This window comes from Chelonoidis abingdonii, chromosome 10 (genome assembly GCF_003597395.2).
Source record: "Chelonoidis abingdonii isolate Lonesome George chromosome 10, CheloAbing_2.0, whole genome shotgun sequence".
Lineage (NCBI taxonomy): Eukaryota > Metazoa > Chordata > Testudines > Testudinidae > Chelonoidis > Chelonoidis abingdonii.
In genome coordinates this window covers 66,411,730-66,427,428 of record NC_133778.1, presented here as the reverse complement: position 1 = coordinate 66,427,428, position 15,699 = coordinate 66,411,730, and the positions used below count along the sequence as shown (strand labels likewise).

At 44.7% G+C, this 15,699-nt stretch overlaps 1 protein-coding gene across 1 annotated transcript; it reads right to left on the bottom strand.

Annotated features, from left to right (window-relative positions):
- Positions 1-1,287: 1,287 nt before the first annotated feature.
- On the bottom strand, positions 1,288-14,725 carry LOC116832913 (5-hydroxytryptamine receptor 5A-like). The gene is made up of 2 exons (XM_032794046.2): positions 13,955-14,725; positions 1,288-3,977 (listed from the first exon to the last, which is right to left on the bottom strand). Exons 1-2 carry the CDS (start codon positions 14,723-14,725, stop codon positions 3,645-3,647), a joined length of 1,104 nt encoding a protein of 367 aa, XP_032649937.1. The 3' UTR covers positions 1,288-3,644.
- Between the last annotated feature and the right edge of the window lie 974 nt (positions 14,726-15,699).

The window sequence follows — 15,699 nt, the reverse complement described above, 5'->3', positions numbered from 1 at the left end:
CTATCACGTTATGGGCTCAGTGCTTGAATTACTGGGTGAAATTCTGTAGCCTGTATTCTGCAGGAAGTCAACTGAAGATGAGGGCTTTAAAAATCTATAAAACTGATGGTGAGAAGCAGGGCTACATCATCTATAACATACATGTTAACATAAGCCCTATATAGCACATCCTCTTTGCTCTCAGCTCAGATTCTTTTGGATGGCTGATTTAATAAAGGAATTAAAAAGTCTTAAATGTCTGTTCTCCAAGTCCAGACATGTGGTGGTGTCCTTCTACACAGGCACATAAAGCAAGTACCAGGCTTTTTTTTTATCATAGAGCTTTTTTTAAATGGCAGCATAGCACTAAGACAATTCCTCTATCTATAGTACATATTCTGATCTCACTTGCAACAGTCCAAAGCAAAAGGAACTACACTGAGTTATACACCAATGTAAATCTGGTGCCAGTGAGAGCAGAAGCATCAAGTCCCTGCACCACCACAGACTTCCTGTGTGAATCTGGGCAAGTTACTTACGGCTAGATTTTTAAAGGTAATTTAGCATCTAAAGATGGAGATAGATGCTTTGGAAAATCCTATTAGGCACCTATTTGCACCCTTGAGTGCCTAGATACTTTTTAAAATCTGGCCCTTTGTCCCTCTGTGCCTCAACTGCCATCTGTAAAATGGGATTAATAATCCCTTTCTCCCACCCTTTATCAGTCTTATCGATGTAGATTGCAAGATCTTCTGGGCAGGGGCTGTCTCTTATGTATATGTACAGCACCCAGCAAGATGAGGTCCCCAGGCCACTACTATTACATAAAAACAACTCTGGATTTGTATAGTGCAGTGCAGCCCTTTCAAGCCTCCCAATACTCGTGATATAATATCAGTTCAATAAGACGGTAAACTGAGGCCCATAAAAGTTAGGTGGCTGTCTCAGGTCATAAGAAAGTTGCTTTCAGAGCAAGGAATAGAACCTACATGACTGGCTCCTGGCCCTTTGCTCTAACACTTGAAAACTGTCTCCAATCCTTTCTTCCAACTACAGCTCATGAGGAAAAGTTACTTGTTAGTAGATAATGGAGCCTAAAGATTGTCCTGCCTTTAAGTGAAGGAAATACTCATGCGAGCTATCGCTTGTTCAGATCTTTCTTTAAACAACATGCCTTGTGTAAATATTTGACTTTTAATTAGAGAATCCCATAATTCCCTTTAGTAGGAGCTGTCAGAGTGCAAATGATCACAAAGAGAGAGTTTCATTGTTTTGTTTTTTAATTTATAAAATATGTTGATCAGAAAACTATCAATGCATGTACAATTAAAAAAATACATCAGTTACATGGCTCTGTGGGCCTCAGCTGGTGTACATGGGCACAGCTCCACTGATTTCAGTGATGCAACATTGATTTACACCAGCTGAGGATCTAGTCCCAGCTCTCCTTTTCCCCCACTCTTGGCAGAAAGCAGAATCTCAATTTCTTACCAAAAATCTCCACACTCTTTGGGGAGAAAATCTGTAAAAAAGAGAAACTTTCCAGCGTGCCTTGAAAGTCAGCAGACTTGGAGCTGCAACGTGGCCTGAAAATGTTCCATTAACCCCTCGCGTTTAAATTGATGGGCCAGCGGCCCATAACTCCCCAAGGCATCACAAGAGGAAAGGGAAGAATGGTGGGGAACTTATGCTCTTCAACTCCCATCTGTGGTCCTTGTGCATAATTCTTCTGCTTCTCTTCCCATCTACTTTAGTTCTAAATATCAGTTAGAGCAGAAAGGCCACAAGAGACGTGTCTTCCTTTCTTGTCTAATGCTCAGAGTTAACTCCTAAGTGGTTATGGCAGTAAAGAGATTTTCAAAGTACTACAGAGAACAAGGAAAGCATTCTGCTGGAGGTTTGTTTATACTTGGATTCTAGTTAGCATCCTGACATCTCTCCCTGGACCTGCCTAGTATGCTCTGAGTTTGGTGTTGCAAGCCAGAGCCGTTATCCCAGAACTTCATGAAACACCAGTCTTCCAATGAGGAGTGTGTGCTTCCGTCACATTCAAGAGGGGCATATATAAGTCCCTCTGAAGTTCTGTGCTGCACTAGGGTGGAGAACAGTGGTATCCTAGCTGCCTATGGTCTGCATGGGGTCGAGATGACTACAATACCCCTATAACCACTCTGGCTGAACTCACCCAGTGTTGAGCTGTGAGCTTGGGCAATATTTCCTCTGACCTTCCCAAAGAGTGGTGTATAAAAGAGAGGACAAATCGCTAGTTCTGTACATTCTCTGAAAAACAGAGCACCCCATTCCAGTTTTAATTCTATGAAAGTTAAGTCTTCAGTGAGAAGGGAGAGGTCATCTTGGCTTCCCCTCAGCGCTATGAAATTTTTCAGGTACTCTACAATGAGTTTTGTTAAAGGCAAAGTAAAACAAGTCGTGGCTGATTACAAATTCAGCATCATTTTTTCGTCATCAGAACCTCCTCTACAGACATTTAATAATGCTGCTCTGGTGAATCCCTCCTAATAAAACCAAACGTGGAATCTAATCCTTTAGAAAACTGATGCTAGAATACTGTGGCTTTGTGCAGTGTGACGGTAGAATCCATGCAATCAGCTCCCTGATAGATATGCTCATTAACTTGATGATGGCCAGAGAACAGACTGTGTGGTGCACTGCAGCAACACAGAAAAATAGATAGGTGGCGCACATGTTTCTGCCAAGCCTGTTTACAGGAGTGAATGTACCTTGCTAATGCTATAAAAAAATATGTGTAAACCCCAATTGTACAAAGGTACCAGGGGACATCCCAAACCTGGAGCTCATCATGAGTGCAGAAAACTGGGAGTGGCAGCCCTGCAGAGCTTAAGAGAGCTGCATGGATAAAACCTCAGGGCCAACTTCTCAGCTGGTATAAATTGACTTTATTGAAATGGTGCAGATTTACACCAATTGGGGATCTGGCCCTAAAACTCCTGTAACCTAAGGGGACATAATTGACCTTCAGTTTCAGTTAACTCAGGGTTCATCTTTAATTATAATTTATAGGAGTGGACCAATGCTAGCACGAGTGTTGTGGCCTTGGTTCGTCTCAGGCTGCGTTCTTGCTCTAGTAGGGCTGCTTAACTTAGTCTAATTTATTTTATTCAAATATTACCAAAAAATATATCAAAGCGCATGTCTTTTTTTCTCCCCAAGACACTCCTAAAATTAAACTAGCATCAGGACTGTGCACCAATCAATAAGAGCTATTGCTTAACTGGCAGAGTTTGCATTGATGCCTGTGCCCATTAAGAAGATTCTACTACTTGGCAGCAATAGTTGGCTGGATAGCGTTGTCTGGTTAGATGGGATTAGTGTGATGCTAGATGTTTTTAATTAACTTCTTCCAGAATTTAGCACAAATCAATTCAAATCCTAGAGAAGGGAAACATTCGCCCCTTCAGTCTTCTATCATCGTCTTTCCTCAGTACAGCTCAGTGTACATGCATTTCAGTGGGAGACTATACAGGGTAAGTAGGTTTATGTCCCAACACGCAGGTGTTCAGTGTAGTTCTTCACTGCTGCAAAATCCCTTTAGATAGCAGCTGCTCCTTACAATCAGACATTTCACAGGCACATATTTCCTCCACTAAGTCAGTGTATTACATGGCAATGTAACCATCCCTCTTTTATCTCTGCCTTACAAAAAGGTTTTTGAAGGCATTGTTGTAATTTTTGTTAAATGCTGTATAAATAAGAGGATTAAAGAAAGAATTGGAGTAGCCAAGCCAGAGAAAGATGCTTTTCCAGACCGGTGGAATGTTGCAGGAACAGAGGGGGCTTATTAATTCCGTGATAAAGAAAGGTATCCAGCAAAGTACAAAAACTCCAATTAAAATGCCAACCATCAAAGCTGCTTTTTTCTCTTTCTGTTCCCTCCATGTTTCTCCATCTGTCTGGAAAGTGATAGTCGCGTGGCGAGCTGTAAACACCATCTGTGGTTCATGGGAAGCTTCTTTCACCTCAAAACAAAAGCAAACATGGATTCTTACCAAAACAGTTTGTTTGAGTCAAATTATTATTATTTCTTAAATGACAGCATAACATCTGTGCGCTTACAACAAACGGCCCAGGCACCAGGCCTTGCATGCTAAAAGAAAATGCCATGAAGTGCTAAAACTACTGGACTTCTAATCACGTTGGAAAGGTAAGTGCTACAGAGGAGCACAGATATACTGGTCTTTCCTCTCTTTTAACGCATAGCACTTTGGCACTTGTTCTGCGGATAGGTTGGCACCTAGAATTTGTTTGGTTTGTAATAAGAAAAGAAGATTGAAACAGTTTAATAATAAATAAATAACAATGGCCCAGGAATTCTGGAAGCTGGTTTTTTTTTCTGTTTCTTTTCATCGGTGTATTGATATGAGAGAGAGTGCTGTAACCATGGCTTACAAAGATACAGTACACACTTGGAAGTACTGTCACAAAATGGGACTCTCTCAGTGTAACGAAGAGAAAAGCCTGTCCTTGGAGTATCTGTGGAATGGATCCCTACTGGATATCATGCCATGAAGCTGCTGTGCATGTCTGATGGGCCAATCAATACTTTTGAGGTAGTTTCACAAGTGTTATTGTAACCCATTGGTAAGGGGGAATCTATGGCTTCTACAACTAGGGCCACTCAGATCAGCCCAGCTGCTCAGTGGCAGAGTGAAAGATAACACTGCCAGTGATTATTGTGTCCCTAAGATCTGCGAGGGAGCCATCTTCTCTTGGTTATCTGTCAAGCAAGGGGAGGGACTTTCAGAGGCCATGAGCCTCTTAAACTGCACTCTTGCCGGACCACCCAATGGTAGGTTAGGCACAGGTGGGAAAGGGGAGAAGACAATACTCCCCATTACAGCAAGTGGAAAATTTTCCCATCAAACTTCATTTTTGCTGGAAATTTGGGGGTTTGATTTTTACAAGAAAAATGCCTGCTTTCTGTCATCAAAAACCCAAATGCCTAAAAACTGGAGGGATTTTGATTTTCAACACAAAACTGAAATATTTTTATTCAAAAAGTCATTGTGGTGCCTCATCTGAATTGTTGTTCAAGTGCCTTATGCTTCAATTCTCCTCCAGGGGCTCTCAGGTGGGACTACATTTCCTATTGTGCATCACGTCCAGGGACTCCTATCATGCACCCTCTCCCCATACCAAGAGTGGAGGAAATGGTGCATCATGGGACAAGTAGTCTGGCCAGAGAGCCCAGCCCATAAAGGAGAATGGGAGCATAATGCACCCCAACTACAACTCCCATGAACCACCATAATTCTGAATTAATTTCAAAATTTTGATTTTCAAAGTTGACTTCACAAAGGGGGAAAAGAACTATTTTCCAACCAGCTCTACTCCCAACTTCACAAATGATATCAATTTTGTTTAGTGAGAGACACCAATTCAAGACCCCCACAATCCATGCCCTCTACCCCTCAGTAGTTTCACAAGGTGTGTAGAAACTTCAGCGGTTCTAGAGCAAATGGAAAAAAAAAAAAGACAAAAGAAACACCAAGAGCTGTTTGGAAGGGGGAGGAATTGTTTCACTTGCAGAGGGAATGTAGATTGGTTTGTATGACAATGAGAATTAATGTGTGCCTTACTATGATGCAGCATGGGCCCAGCTTTTACCCATAGGAAATATACCTCTGTGACTTTTCTGTCACAGTTAAAGTGTCCGTACGTTTTCAGCTCTGCTAGGCAATACAATTGAGGACAGCACAATAAAACACACACAATTTAAGGCCTAAGCCCTTAAAATTCCCATAAAAGTGAAAATTTAATAGGAGTTGCGAGGACTTGGCACCTCTCAGGAGATGGCCCCTCTTTCAGAAATTAGCTATGTGTTCTGCATCCATATTTCTCCTGTATGTGTAAACTTTATAATAGCAATTGACCCTCTGTTTAATATGATGACAGTAGCAGCCAAGAGACTGAAACATTGGCAAATGCTAAACTATCACTCATCAAGATGGATATTCCTACCTTCACCCAGAGACGTGAGACATGACTGCAGAATGTAAGAACCAGGTGATTAGGACTGCTGGGGAAGGAATAGACGAAAATGAAATGCATCACATTTGTTCCAAAAATGTAAATAGGATGGCACTCCTATACCAGGGGTCACAAAATGTGTCTGCAGGAGGGCTAGCTCTGCATATCTTTAATCACGGTCTGCAAAAAGGGCTCAAAACACATTATGCGAATGCAAATTAGTGACAGACATTGGACAATTACTACTTCCGTATGCTTGTTAGGAAGAGCTGGATGAGGGAATCTATTGCTTGTTTACTATATTTAAACTTTCCTTGTGAGGTAGAGCCAGAGGTCAGCTGTCTATCATGGCATTTTCTTTCCCATACTACAGTTAAGGTTTCTGGAAGCTTTGTACATGGAGTGTAGGAACTGTATATAGAATGAGGCATGCAGAAGCTCTGGCACTGGTACTCCACTGCCTTGTGTGGTCATTTACATTGCTTTGAGCAGGGATTTGAACCTCATGCTACCACATCCCAGGGGTGTCCTAACAACTGGGATAGTTGCTCAGGTTCTCTCTCTCTAGCCCAATGAAAAAGTTATTTATGCACACTGCAACAGCAGAGATGGAGAGACACCAACCACAGAACACCCAATACCCTGACAGTGAGGGCACTCTTCTGGGCTATGGGAGGTCTGGGTTCAAGGCCTCACTCCAGATCAGTGAGAACAGGGATTTGCAAATAGGTCTCCCGTGTTTTAGGAGATTGGCCTAACTGCTGTTGGATAGAATTGGGTAGGTTGGACCCTCACTCTCCCTAAGAAATGACCGACCTAGTTTAGGTATCTAAATCCAAGAGAGGGCTCACAGTGATGAATCCTGAGTAGAGCTGGTGTCCTTATTACCTTTGAGGGGCAGCCCAAGGTTTGCCCCTCTCAATTTGCTGGTTTCTGTGAATCCCTTTCTTAGGCACCTAACTCAGGGCTATGGATTTTGCTTTGCCTAAGCATAAGACACTGCAATGCCTACAGTCACCTTTGTGGATCTAGCCTCAGGCAATCTTCAAGCTATCACCTGATCCCTGGCCTCACAGCATCAGCTGGGGCTATGCCCAATTTCTCTTAAAGGGGCCAGCCACTGCATGACAGGTGGCCTTTTACACGCACTTTGCACAGGCATACTTCATTACACACAAGTAGGGCAAAGAAGAATCAGGCCTTTGTGTGTATGCCAGAGGCAGAAGCCAGTTCACTGTTGTACGACTGGGGAGGAGGGTGGCATAACCTGCTGGAGTAATGCAGCAGAGATAAAGCATTTAGAGCATCAGAAATACTTGTCAGCATAAATAAAAGAAGCCTGAGTACTAAGTTAGAACCAAGTGTTCACACTGAATTCCCTGGCTGTTTTGGTCTGTGTCACAAGTCACATTAAAGCTAGTAGATCAGTGTCTTTTTCCAGGTTGGTTTGCTTGGTTTTAAGCACAGTTATTAGTTCCCATCATTTTTGATTACCTGCTAGAACATCCATCCAGTTAAATACACAGACACAGATTGGGGCACTTTTTAAAATAGTCTGCAGCAATCAATTTCATCCCACAAATCCAAGTTTTAAATGTTTGTCTATCGGGGAATAAATGCACTCTTCACACTTCGCATGAATCATCTCTTTCTCTGAGAAGCACACGGCTGGTGAAATATCCAAAATTGATTATTTCCCCCCTTCCTCAAGATTCATTGGTGGGAGAAAGGAGGATTTCACCCACTGTTTAAATTTTGCCTACAGCACAACATACTTCAGATGCTTTGCTGCTAATGCAGTATGCATCTGGAGCCTGATCCAGACCATATTGAAATCAACAGAAATTCTCCCATTGATTTAGGCTTAATTATTCTAATATTTCTTTGGATTTAAATAATTTATACTTCTCATGACTACTGTTTGTGGTTCACCAACGAATTTTTTGGGACCCAATGCTGCTTTGGGGTCTCTGAGCACTGTTCTTCCAATATGAATATTAAATAATAAAAGTGCAAATTGCAATCTACTGCTTCTACAAACAATAGCATTGTGTCTTATTCAGTGGCCGTGATGTGTCTGAAAGGTCCACATTTCTGAGGAATGTTCTGTACTGTTGCATGAACTCCAGCAGACTGGAGGTATTTAAATGTGATTTGCTCCAGTTTAGCTCAACAGCTTTCAACAGATTCATCTTCAAACATGCCTGAGGTGAGCAAAGAGAGGAATATATTGCTCCATAATGTCATCAAATCACCAAAAGGTTTTTTTTTAAGAATCAGAGATTTCTCACATGCAATTTGCACTTACAGGCCTTCTATGAATATTTAACATTCTCTCAAAAAGGAAATTAAGGCCCTGATTCAGCAAAGTGCTTGAACATGGAAGTTAAGCCCGTGGTTTTCTCAACTGGGGTCTAACGGAATTGCATGAAAAGTGGAAGATAACTTTCCAGAATGATTTCCATCATTCTAACTCTTATCACCCTACCTTCCAGCTGATTTCTAGCTGGCCTGGGGTGTTTTCCTAGGCAACTCCATTCTTACACTTGATATAACAAAATGTTGGCCTTGAGTCTTGACTATGTTGAGGCTCCTCTGCTACTTCATGAGCACAGAGGCTTTAAAGCCAAAGTAACTGGCCACAAGGTGATTATTGCAGTATAAGGTGATCCTGGGTGGTACAGATGGCTGAAAGGAGAAGATCCAGACATGGAGCATCGCCTCTGCAAACAGATCAGAGAGATGTTATTTCTCCCACTGTTTCTGCAATGTCTGGGTGGGGGTGCAGGTCCAAACAACGTTTTAGCTCCTTTCAGCACTAACAATTGTTATAGTCCTTCTTACGGGTCTGATCCAACTCCCACTGAAGTGATGTCAGTGGAAAGTAGATCAAACCCTACATCCCGTTTGCAACCCCATGTTCAATTTTGGAGCAGATTCTGTGCCATCCCAGTTCCCAGAGTAGTTCAGAGCAGCTTCAGAGCTACCTTACACTAGAGGAATCCTCTCCCAGGTTTAAATTGCTGGGGACACTGGCAAAAAATAGAATTAGTGGAGCCCAAAATGATTGTAAAAGGATTATTCAAGCTCAGAGAAGGGAAGAGAAGAGAGGGGCAGAGGACCCAGAGCAGCTCCAAGAGGAAAACCCACACTGCCCTGCCTGCTTATGTCATACAGGGAGGCTGAACAAAGTGGAATTTCCTGCATAACTGAGAAGAGTCGAGAGCTCTGAATGCAAGGCCTGATCCAAAGCCCACTGATGTCAATGTAAAGACACTCATTAACCTTTTGAGCTTTGGAGCAGTGTACAAAGATGAAAGCTTTGTACGTACATTATAAAAAACCATGTTAGCAGCTGGCTGAGATCCTGAAAGACAGTCACCCACCTCCCATTAAAATCAGTAAAGTTAGACTCCTAAGTGCCTTTGAAGATCTGGGCCCTTGTGTCTAGCTCTTCATGCCTAACCTGGAGTCTGATCCTGCAACACTTTCTCATGCAAGTAACTAATCCTTATGGGCCAGATTCTGCCATTCTTGCTCACCCTGAGCAATACCTTTCTTCACAAGGAGTCCCACTGACATTAATGGCACTCTTAATAGTATCTGGCTCTGAGAGTAATCTCATTTATTTCAACAGGCCTCTTCCCAAAGATAAGGTATTGCTCACTGTGAAAAAGTGTGTCACAGACTGTGGCTCTGTGTGACAAGAACCATGAGATTAATCATGTAAGTAAAGGACCAGTCATATGAGTAAAGGTTAGAGAATCAAGTCTTTGGTTGTTACAAAAGAAATTATATCTAAAAGGTTGCAGAGTAGCAGCCATGTTAGTCTGTATCCGCAAAAAGAACAGGAGTACTTGTGGCACCTTAGACACTAACAAATTTATTTGAGCATAAGCTTTTGTGGGCCATAGCCCACTTCTTCAGACCAGTCTAATTTCAGGATCTGATTCTGCAGTCCTTGCACAGATAAAACTCCCATTGGTTTCAGTGGGAAATAAGAAATAAGTGTTTGTGTTTAAAAAAAGAAAAAGAAAACCCTGAATTTTTGCATATTCTTCATTATGTAACAGAAGGGTCTCAGACATTTCGTGTTCCTTCCTCTTAAAAAAACCACAAAACGATTTAATAGTGTTTTTTAAAACTCCTTGGTTCAGATTTTAGTCAAAATTCTGCTCAAAATTACACTGGATTAACTACACTCAGATCAATTCAGTTATTCTGGATTTACACTGTTGTAACTAAGCATAGGAATTGGCCCTAGGTATGCCAAATCTCAGCGTGGAGACAATTATCCTTATGCTATATATAATTACATGCACACTGACAGTTTGTAAAGCACCTGGTTCTGGGGGCTGAAAGGCACTATACAGAAGGAAGTTATAATTATAATAATTCTTCCATCTGGAGCATCAGTTTCTTCAGGCAATTTTGATGGCATTTAACTCCTGTGGCTTCAAATCTGTTCCTCCTTAATCTCAGTTGCTAGAAAAATGCCAAGCAGGGTTTCAAGGTGTGGGTCGCAACCATGGCAGGCAGTTCTAATCCAGTGTCACAATATGTAATCCTCCTGGCACAGCATGGCATGCTCTCCCCACAAGCATCCCTATTACTACTCATCTTCAGTTTGAGAAGCACTATCAGCCTTTGACGTCTATTGCTAATAGCATTTATAGTGTTAGTCATTAGAACTGCTGCATTACAGCACTGAATGCTAGAAATGCTGAGGGACAGAGTAGCCAGGGGTGTACAGAAAGAGTTAAGGAGTGAAGCCAGATGTCGAACGGTGGGGTAAGAGGAGACTGGGAAGGGGAAGAAGAAAGTGAAATGAGGAATGGGAGTGAAAAGAGAAATGGAGAAAAGACAGAAAACAAGAGCGTTAGTGGACAGAAGAAATGGGAGACAGAGTCAAGACGGGCTTCAACCACAAAACTACCATCAATTGGACCTGGACATGGAAGGAGCAAGAAGGAATAGCTGGATCACCTGACTTAAGGGGGAAAGAGACACGCCCCTTATTCCAGAAATGCTGATCCCTATTTTTTTGTGTTCCACTTTGACAAATTCTCTGCTATATCCCAATTTTATGCAAACTTAAAAAAAAATCTAGGCATTTCAGCTCTTCCTGTGGAATGACAGTGATGTTTTGGGAAGAAGGCTCAGATCTACTTCCCCTTTGTTTTTTCCTAAACTCTCCACAATCTGGTATTTTTCCAGTGGTATTTTGGACTTGATCCTGCTCCCACTGAAGCCAATGAAAAAACTCCTATTGACTTCAGTGTGACGAGGACCAAGCTTTTTATGAGTGCATCACGATCTCTTACATCAGGAATAAACTATGCAAAAAAAAACCAAAACACACACACACACATGATTTTTCTTCCTTCTCCACAGGTTAATTTCTGAGCAGTCTTCTTTGCCTACCAAGTCTCTAGAGCATTAAGTTCTCAGAGCATTGCCTCAGGCATTTAGCTCTTCCACCAGCTGGTAAAGATTTCCCTGAGGATTAGGATGGTGCTTTTTAAACCTGCAAATGAAGCTTAATATTTTTCAGCCATAGTGTAAAGTCTTCACTATCTACTATACTATCACTATCATGGATTCAATATATATTTAAAAATAAACAAAAACCCAGGAATTAATTTTGTTTAAATTACTGAAAAAGATGAGAGCTGCAGAATCTTAGTAGTATTGTCTCAATTGAATTAGTTTTCCAAAATAATAGCCCATAAAGTTTTCTACTGCATGAGTGTCTGTGGGAGAGCAAATGCATTGTACGTATTCAGTTTGGTTTTTGTCTTTGGGAAGATTGTAGATAAATCCCAAACAACGTATTTATCATATTTGTTATCAGAGAAGTAAACTTGGCAAGAAATCTGGTGCAAAAGTGTGGGAGGGAAGGAATGCATTTCCAAAGGCTTGAGGCACTCATCTTTTCCGACACATTTTCTGACTTAGTGCAGGCGATAGCTCTGGAACGAATGTTTCGTCTGTAAGCCAATTTAAACCATATGCATCTCTTTATTTAAAGACATAAGGTCCCAGTCCTATAAGGTGCCAAGTGCCTCTTACAAGCTGCTGATGCTGTCAGTAATTACCAGAGTGAATGCAAACCTTCACACGTGTCCACTGTAACATGACATGTACCACTGACTTCAATCTGAAGTTGAAGTCAATGCAACTATTTCTAGGACAGGCCAGAAAATAATTCCATTCCACCAAACATTCAAGGTTTTGAATTTTGTTTTGATGCCACATGAAAACGAGACCTTCCAAAAATTTTCACAAGAGAACTATCAACCCACCCACCCCAGAATAGCCAGTAGCCCTGTGACTAGAGTACTCACCAGGGATAGGGTGGCTCTGAATCAGAACCAGGACTGGAACGTGGGTCTCCCACGTCCCAGCTGAGTGCCCTAACCACCAGCGTACTGGCTGTTCTGGGTAGGCTGCTCTCTCCCCACTGGGACCCAAGAAATCTTCAAAGGAAATTTCCATCAAAACATTTTGGTTTTGACTAAATGACATTTTTAAATGGAAAAAAGTTTTGTTTAAGTTTTCCCACTGGCTCTACTGCTTGTATATGAGTGAGGTTTGACAGGGCCAGGCCCAGTGGAGGAAACGGTGCTGAGCACCTCGCCATACTTATTTTGTAACGTTCAGTCAGTCCGCATTTGGTTAGACCAACTTTAAAACACTTGGGCAGGAAAGGGGAAAACAAACCATCAGGAATTATTCTGTAGTTCAGAGTAGGGAGGAGGACAGGTGTGTATCAGGAGACTGAGTGGTTGTAGAAAGAGAGGAAAGTACACATGAACATAGATGAATTAATTTAGAACTCAGTCCACTACCCTTTCTCTCCATCATGTTGAGTAGTACTTCACTGCACAGGCAGCTCCACTGAAATTATTTGGGCTTATTGGTGCAGTATGGTATTACTGTGAGTAAGGGGACAGAACTGGCCTCTTAAAGGCCCATGTTTTAATGGACCTCAAGTCTCCTAATCCTGCAAACTCTGCCTCAGGAGAATAATTCTTATTTACATGAGTAGTATTGAAATCAATGAGACTACTCACCCAAGTAGGTGTTTTCAGAACCAGGATCAACATTTGAGATAACTTAAAGGAGAGAATATGAACTTTTTAAACAGCTGGCAATCATGACATGATAAATGGATCACTTACTAGTATTGTGGAATAAGTATTGTATTCCCATTTTCTTCTTTTGTGTTCCGCTTGATTTCATAATTTTAAGTATAAAATAAAATGAAAGGAGTGAACAAATTATGTATGTAGATGGTGAGAGACATACAACAGTGTGCACAGATTAAACACATCCCCTAACAGCACATACTGTACAGCTCTGTTTCTATCTTTATCTGAACAATTTTCCTGAAAGAGAAACGCAGGAACACTGGATTCATATTTAGGACTTTTTAAATGGACCATGACATTGCAATTATTATCTAATCTCTCTATATATATACACACACACAAACACACACACTTAAGAACACTGAAAGAAAATGAGAAAAATGTGAATAACTTTTATCCCATAACAATGGTAAATGGTCCATTAACTGGGTTAAAAAGGCTACCATCTTCACTTTAGCATCTCTTTATATTTATATACCCTCTGTCTAAGAGAAACGTGCATGACTATATTATTTTCTCTATACTTGGGCATGAAGGCAGAATTCAGTTAAAGGGTGTTAAATCACGAAGCACAAGGGGAATGGGAGAGGAGTTTATGTTTAGATAGACAGATAGATGACTTTGGTTTAGAATTAGATAGTCATTGCAGACTGCCAGCCCAACTGTGCCTCCCTGCGCCGCTCCTCGCACCCCTCCCCGTGCAAACCAGCTGTGCCCGACTGCGCCCCCAACCCGCCCCGTGCAAACCAGCTGTGTCCGCCTGCCCCCCGCGCAGCCCAGCGGCGCGGTGCCCGCCCGCCGCGGCTCTTTACCGGGCCCAGCTCCGGCAGCGGCAGGACCGCGTTGCTCCGGCGCCCGCCGATCCGGAACCGGGCCGCCTTGTAGATCTTCCAGTAGACGAAGAGCACGACGCAGAGCGGCAGGTAGAAGGCTCCGCAGGTGGAGAAGACGGTGTAGGAGGGCTCCTGGCTGACCTGGCAGCGCTGCTGCGCCGGGCTGTAGGTCTCGCCCCAGCCGGAGAGGGGCGCCAGGGAGATGACGGCGGAGAGCGCCCAGGTGAGGCCGATCATGGCGTTGGAGACGCGGCGGCGGGCGCGCAGCGTGTACTCCAGGTGGCGGGTGATGGACCAGTAGCGGTCCAGGGCGATGGCCGTCACGTTCCAGATGCTGGCGGTGCAGCACAGCACGTCGAAGGAGATCCACACGTGGCACAGCGCCCGGCCCAGCCGCCAGCGCCGCCCGGCCGCCAGCTCCTTCACCAGGCTCAGGGGCATGACCAGCGCCGCCACCAGCACGTCGGACACGGCGGTGGAGGCCACCAGGTTGTGAGGCACCCGGTGGAAGGTCTTGACCCGTAGGATGGTCACCAGCACCAGCAGGTTCCAGAGGAAGGTGGCGATGGTCAGGAGGACCAGCAGGGTGAGGATGAGGATGCTGAAGATGGAGAAGGGCTCCCGGCTCCTCCAGCCGCCGCCCCCCAGCTCCGGGGTGGAGTTGCCCCCCGCCGCGGCGGAGGACGCATTGATGGCCAGGGCTGGCTGGCCGGGGATTCTGGATGCCCATGGAGCTGGGCTCTGGGCCATCCCCAGCGGCGGGCGGGGAGCAGCGCTGGGCTAGGCGAGTTGCGCGCTCTGTTTGCGCGCCCAGGTCGGTTCTTCCCGGCGCGGGGTACAAGCCGCCGGCTACGCCGGAGAGACGCGCTCCCGGGATCTCCGGAGCCTGCCCCTCGCCCAATGCCCAGCGGCCGAGAGTGCAGCCCGGGCTCGCCGCGTGCAGTCCGGGCGCCGGGAAGCGAAGTGAGTCTAGGCGAGAGCCACGCTAGGGCTGCCTCCCGTCAGCGGCTGCTCCCGCCTGCCTCCCCGGCAGGGAGGGGGGCGCTGTGCCGCTGTAGCGTATGACACCGGCTCCCTGCTCGCCCCTAGTCCCGTGGCACAGGCTCCCGCTGCACCAAAGGGCGAAGGGAAAGAGGCTCGCGGGGGTCCGCCTGCAGGGGGACTTCGGGCGCTGGGCGAAGCAGGCGGTGCTTCTGCGGGCAGCAATCGGGCGGAGGCGGGACTGGAGAAAAGCCTTTGCCACCCCTTGTCCTGCCCCCTCTTCCCGTAGGCAGGTGCCCGCCAGACACAACGAGCGCCAAACCCAGGGCTCTCAGCAATAATCCCCTCTGCCCATCTGTAACAGTCAGAGCATGCAACCCACCCACCCCTGCCAGAACACCCTACCACAACCAACCAACCCACCCACCCCTCGGTACCAGCCAGAGCACCCTACCACAACCAACCCACCACCCCTGCCAGAACACCTTACCACAATCAACCAACCCACCCACCCCTCGGTACCAGCCAGAGCACCCTACCACAACCAACCCACCCACCCCTCGGTACCAGCCAGAGCACCCTACCACAACCAACCAACCACCCCTGCCAGAACACCCTACCACAACCAACCAACCCACCCACCCCCGCCAGAACACCCTACCACAACCAACCAACCCACCCACCCCTCGGTACCAGCCAGAGCACCCTACCACAACCAACCCACCCACCCCTGCCAGAACACC

Bases quoted from the DNA above. Each gene is read 5' to 3' on its own strand.
- LOC116832913 (XM_032794046.2), bottom strand. From the start codon at position 14,725: ATGGCCCAGAGCCCAGCTCCATGGGCATCCAGAATCCCCGGCCAGCCA. The intron at 3,978-13,954 runs GTAAAGAGCCGC...TTTTGTTTTGAG, and splicing joins CGCTGCCGGAGCTGGGCCCG to GTGAAAGAAGCTTCCCATGA.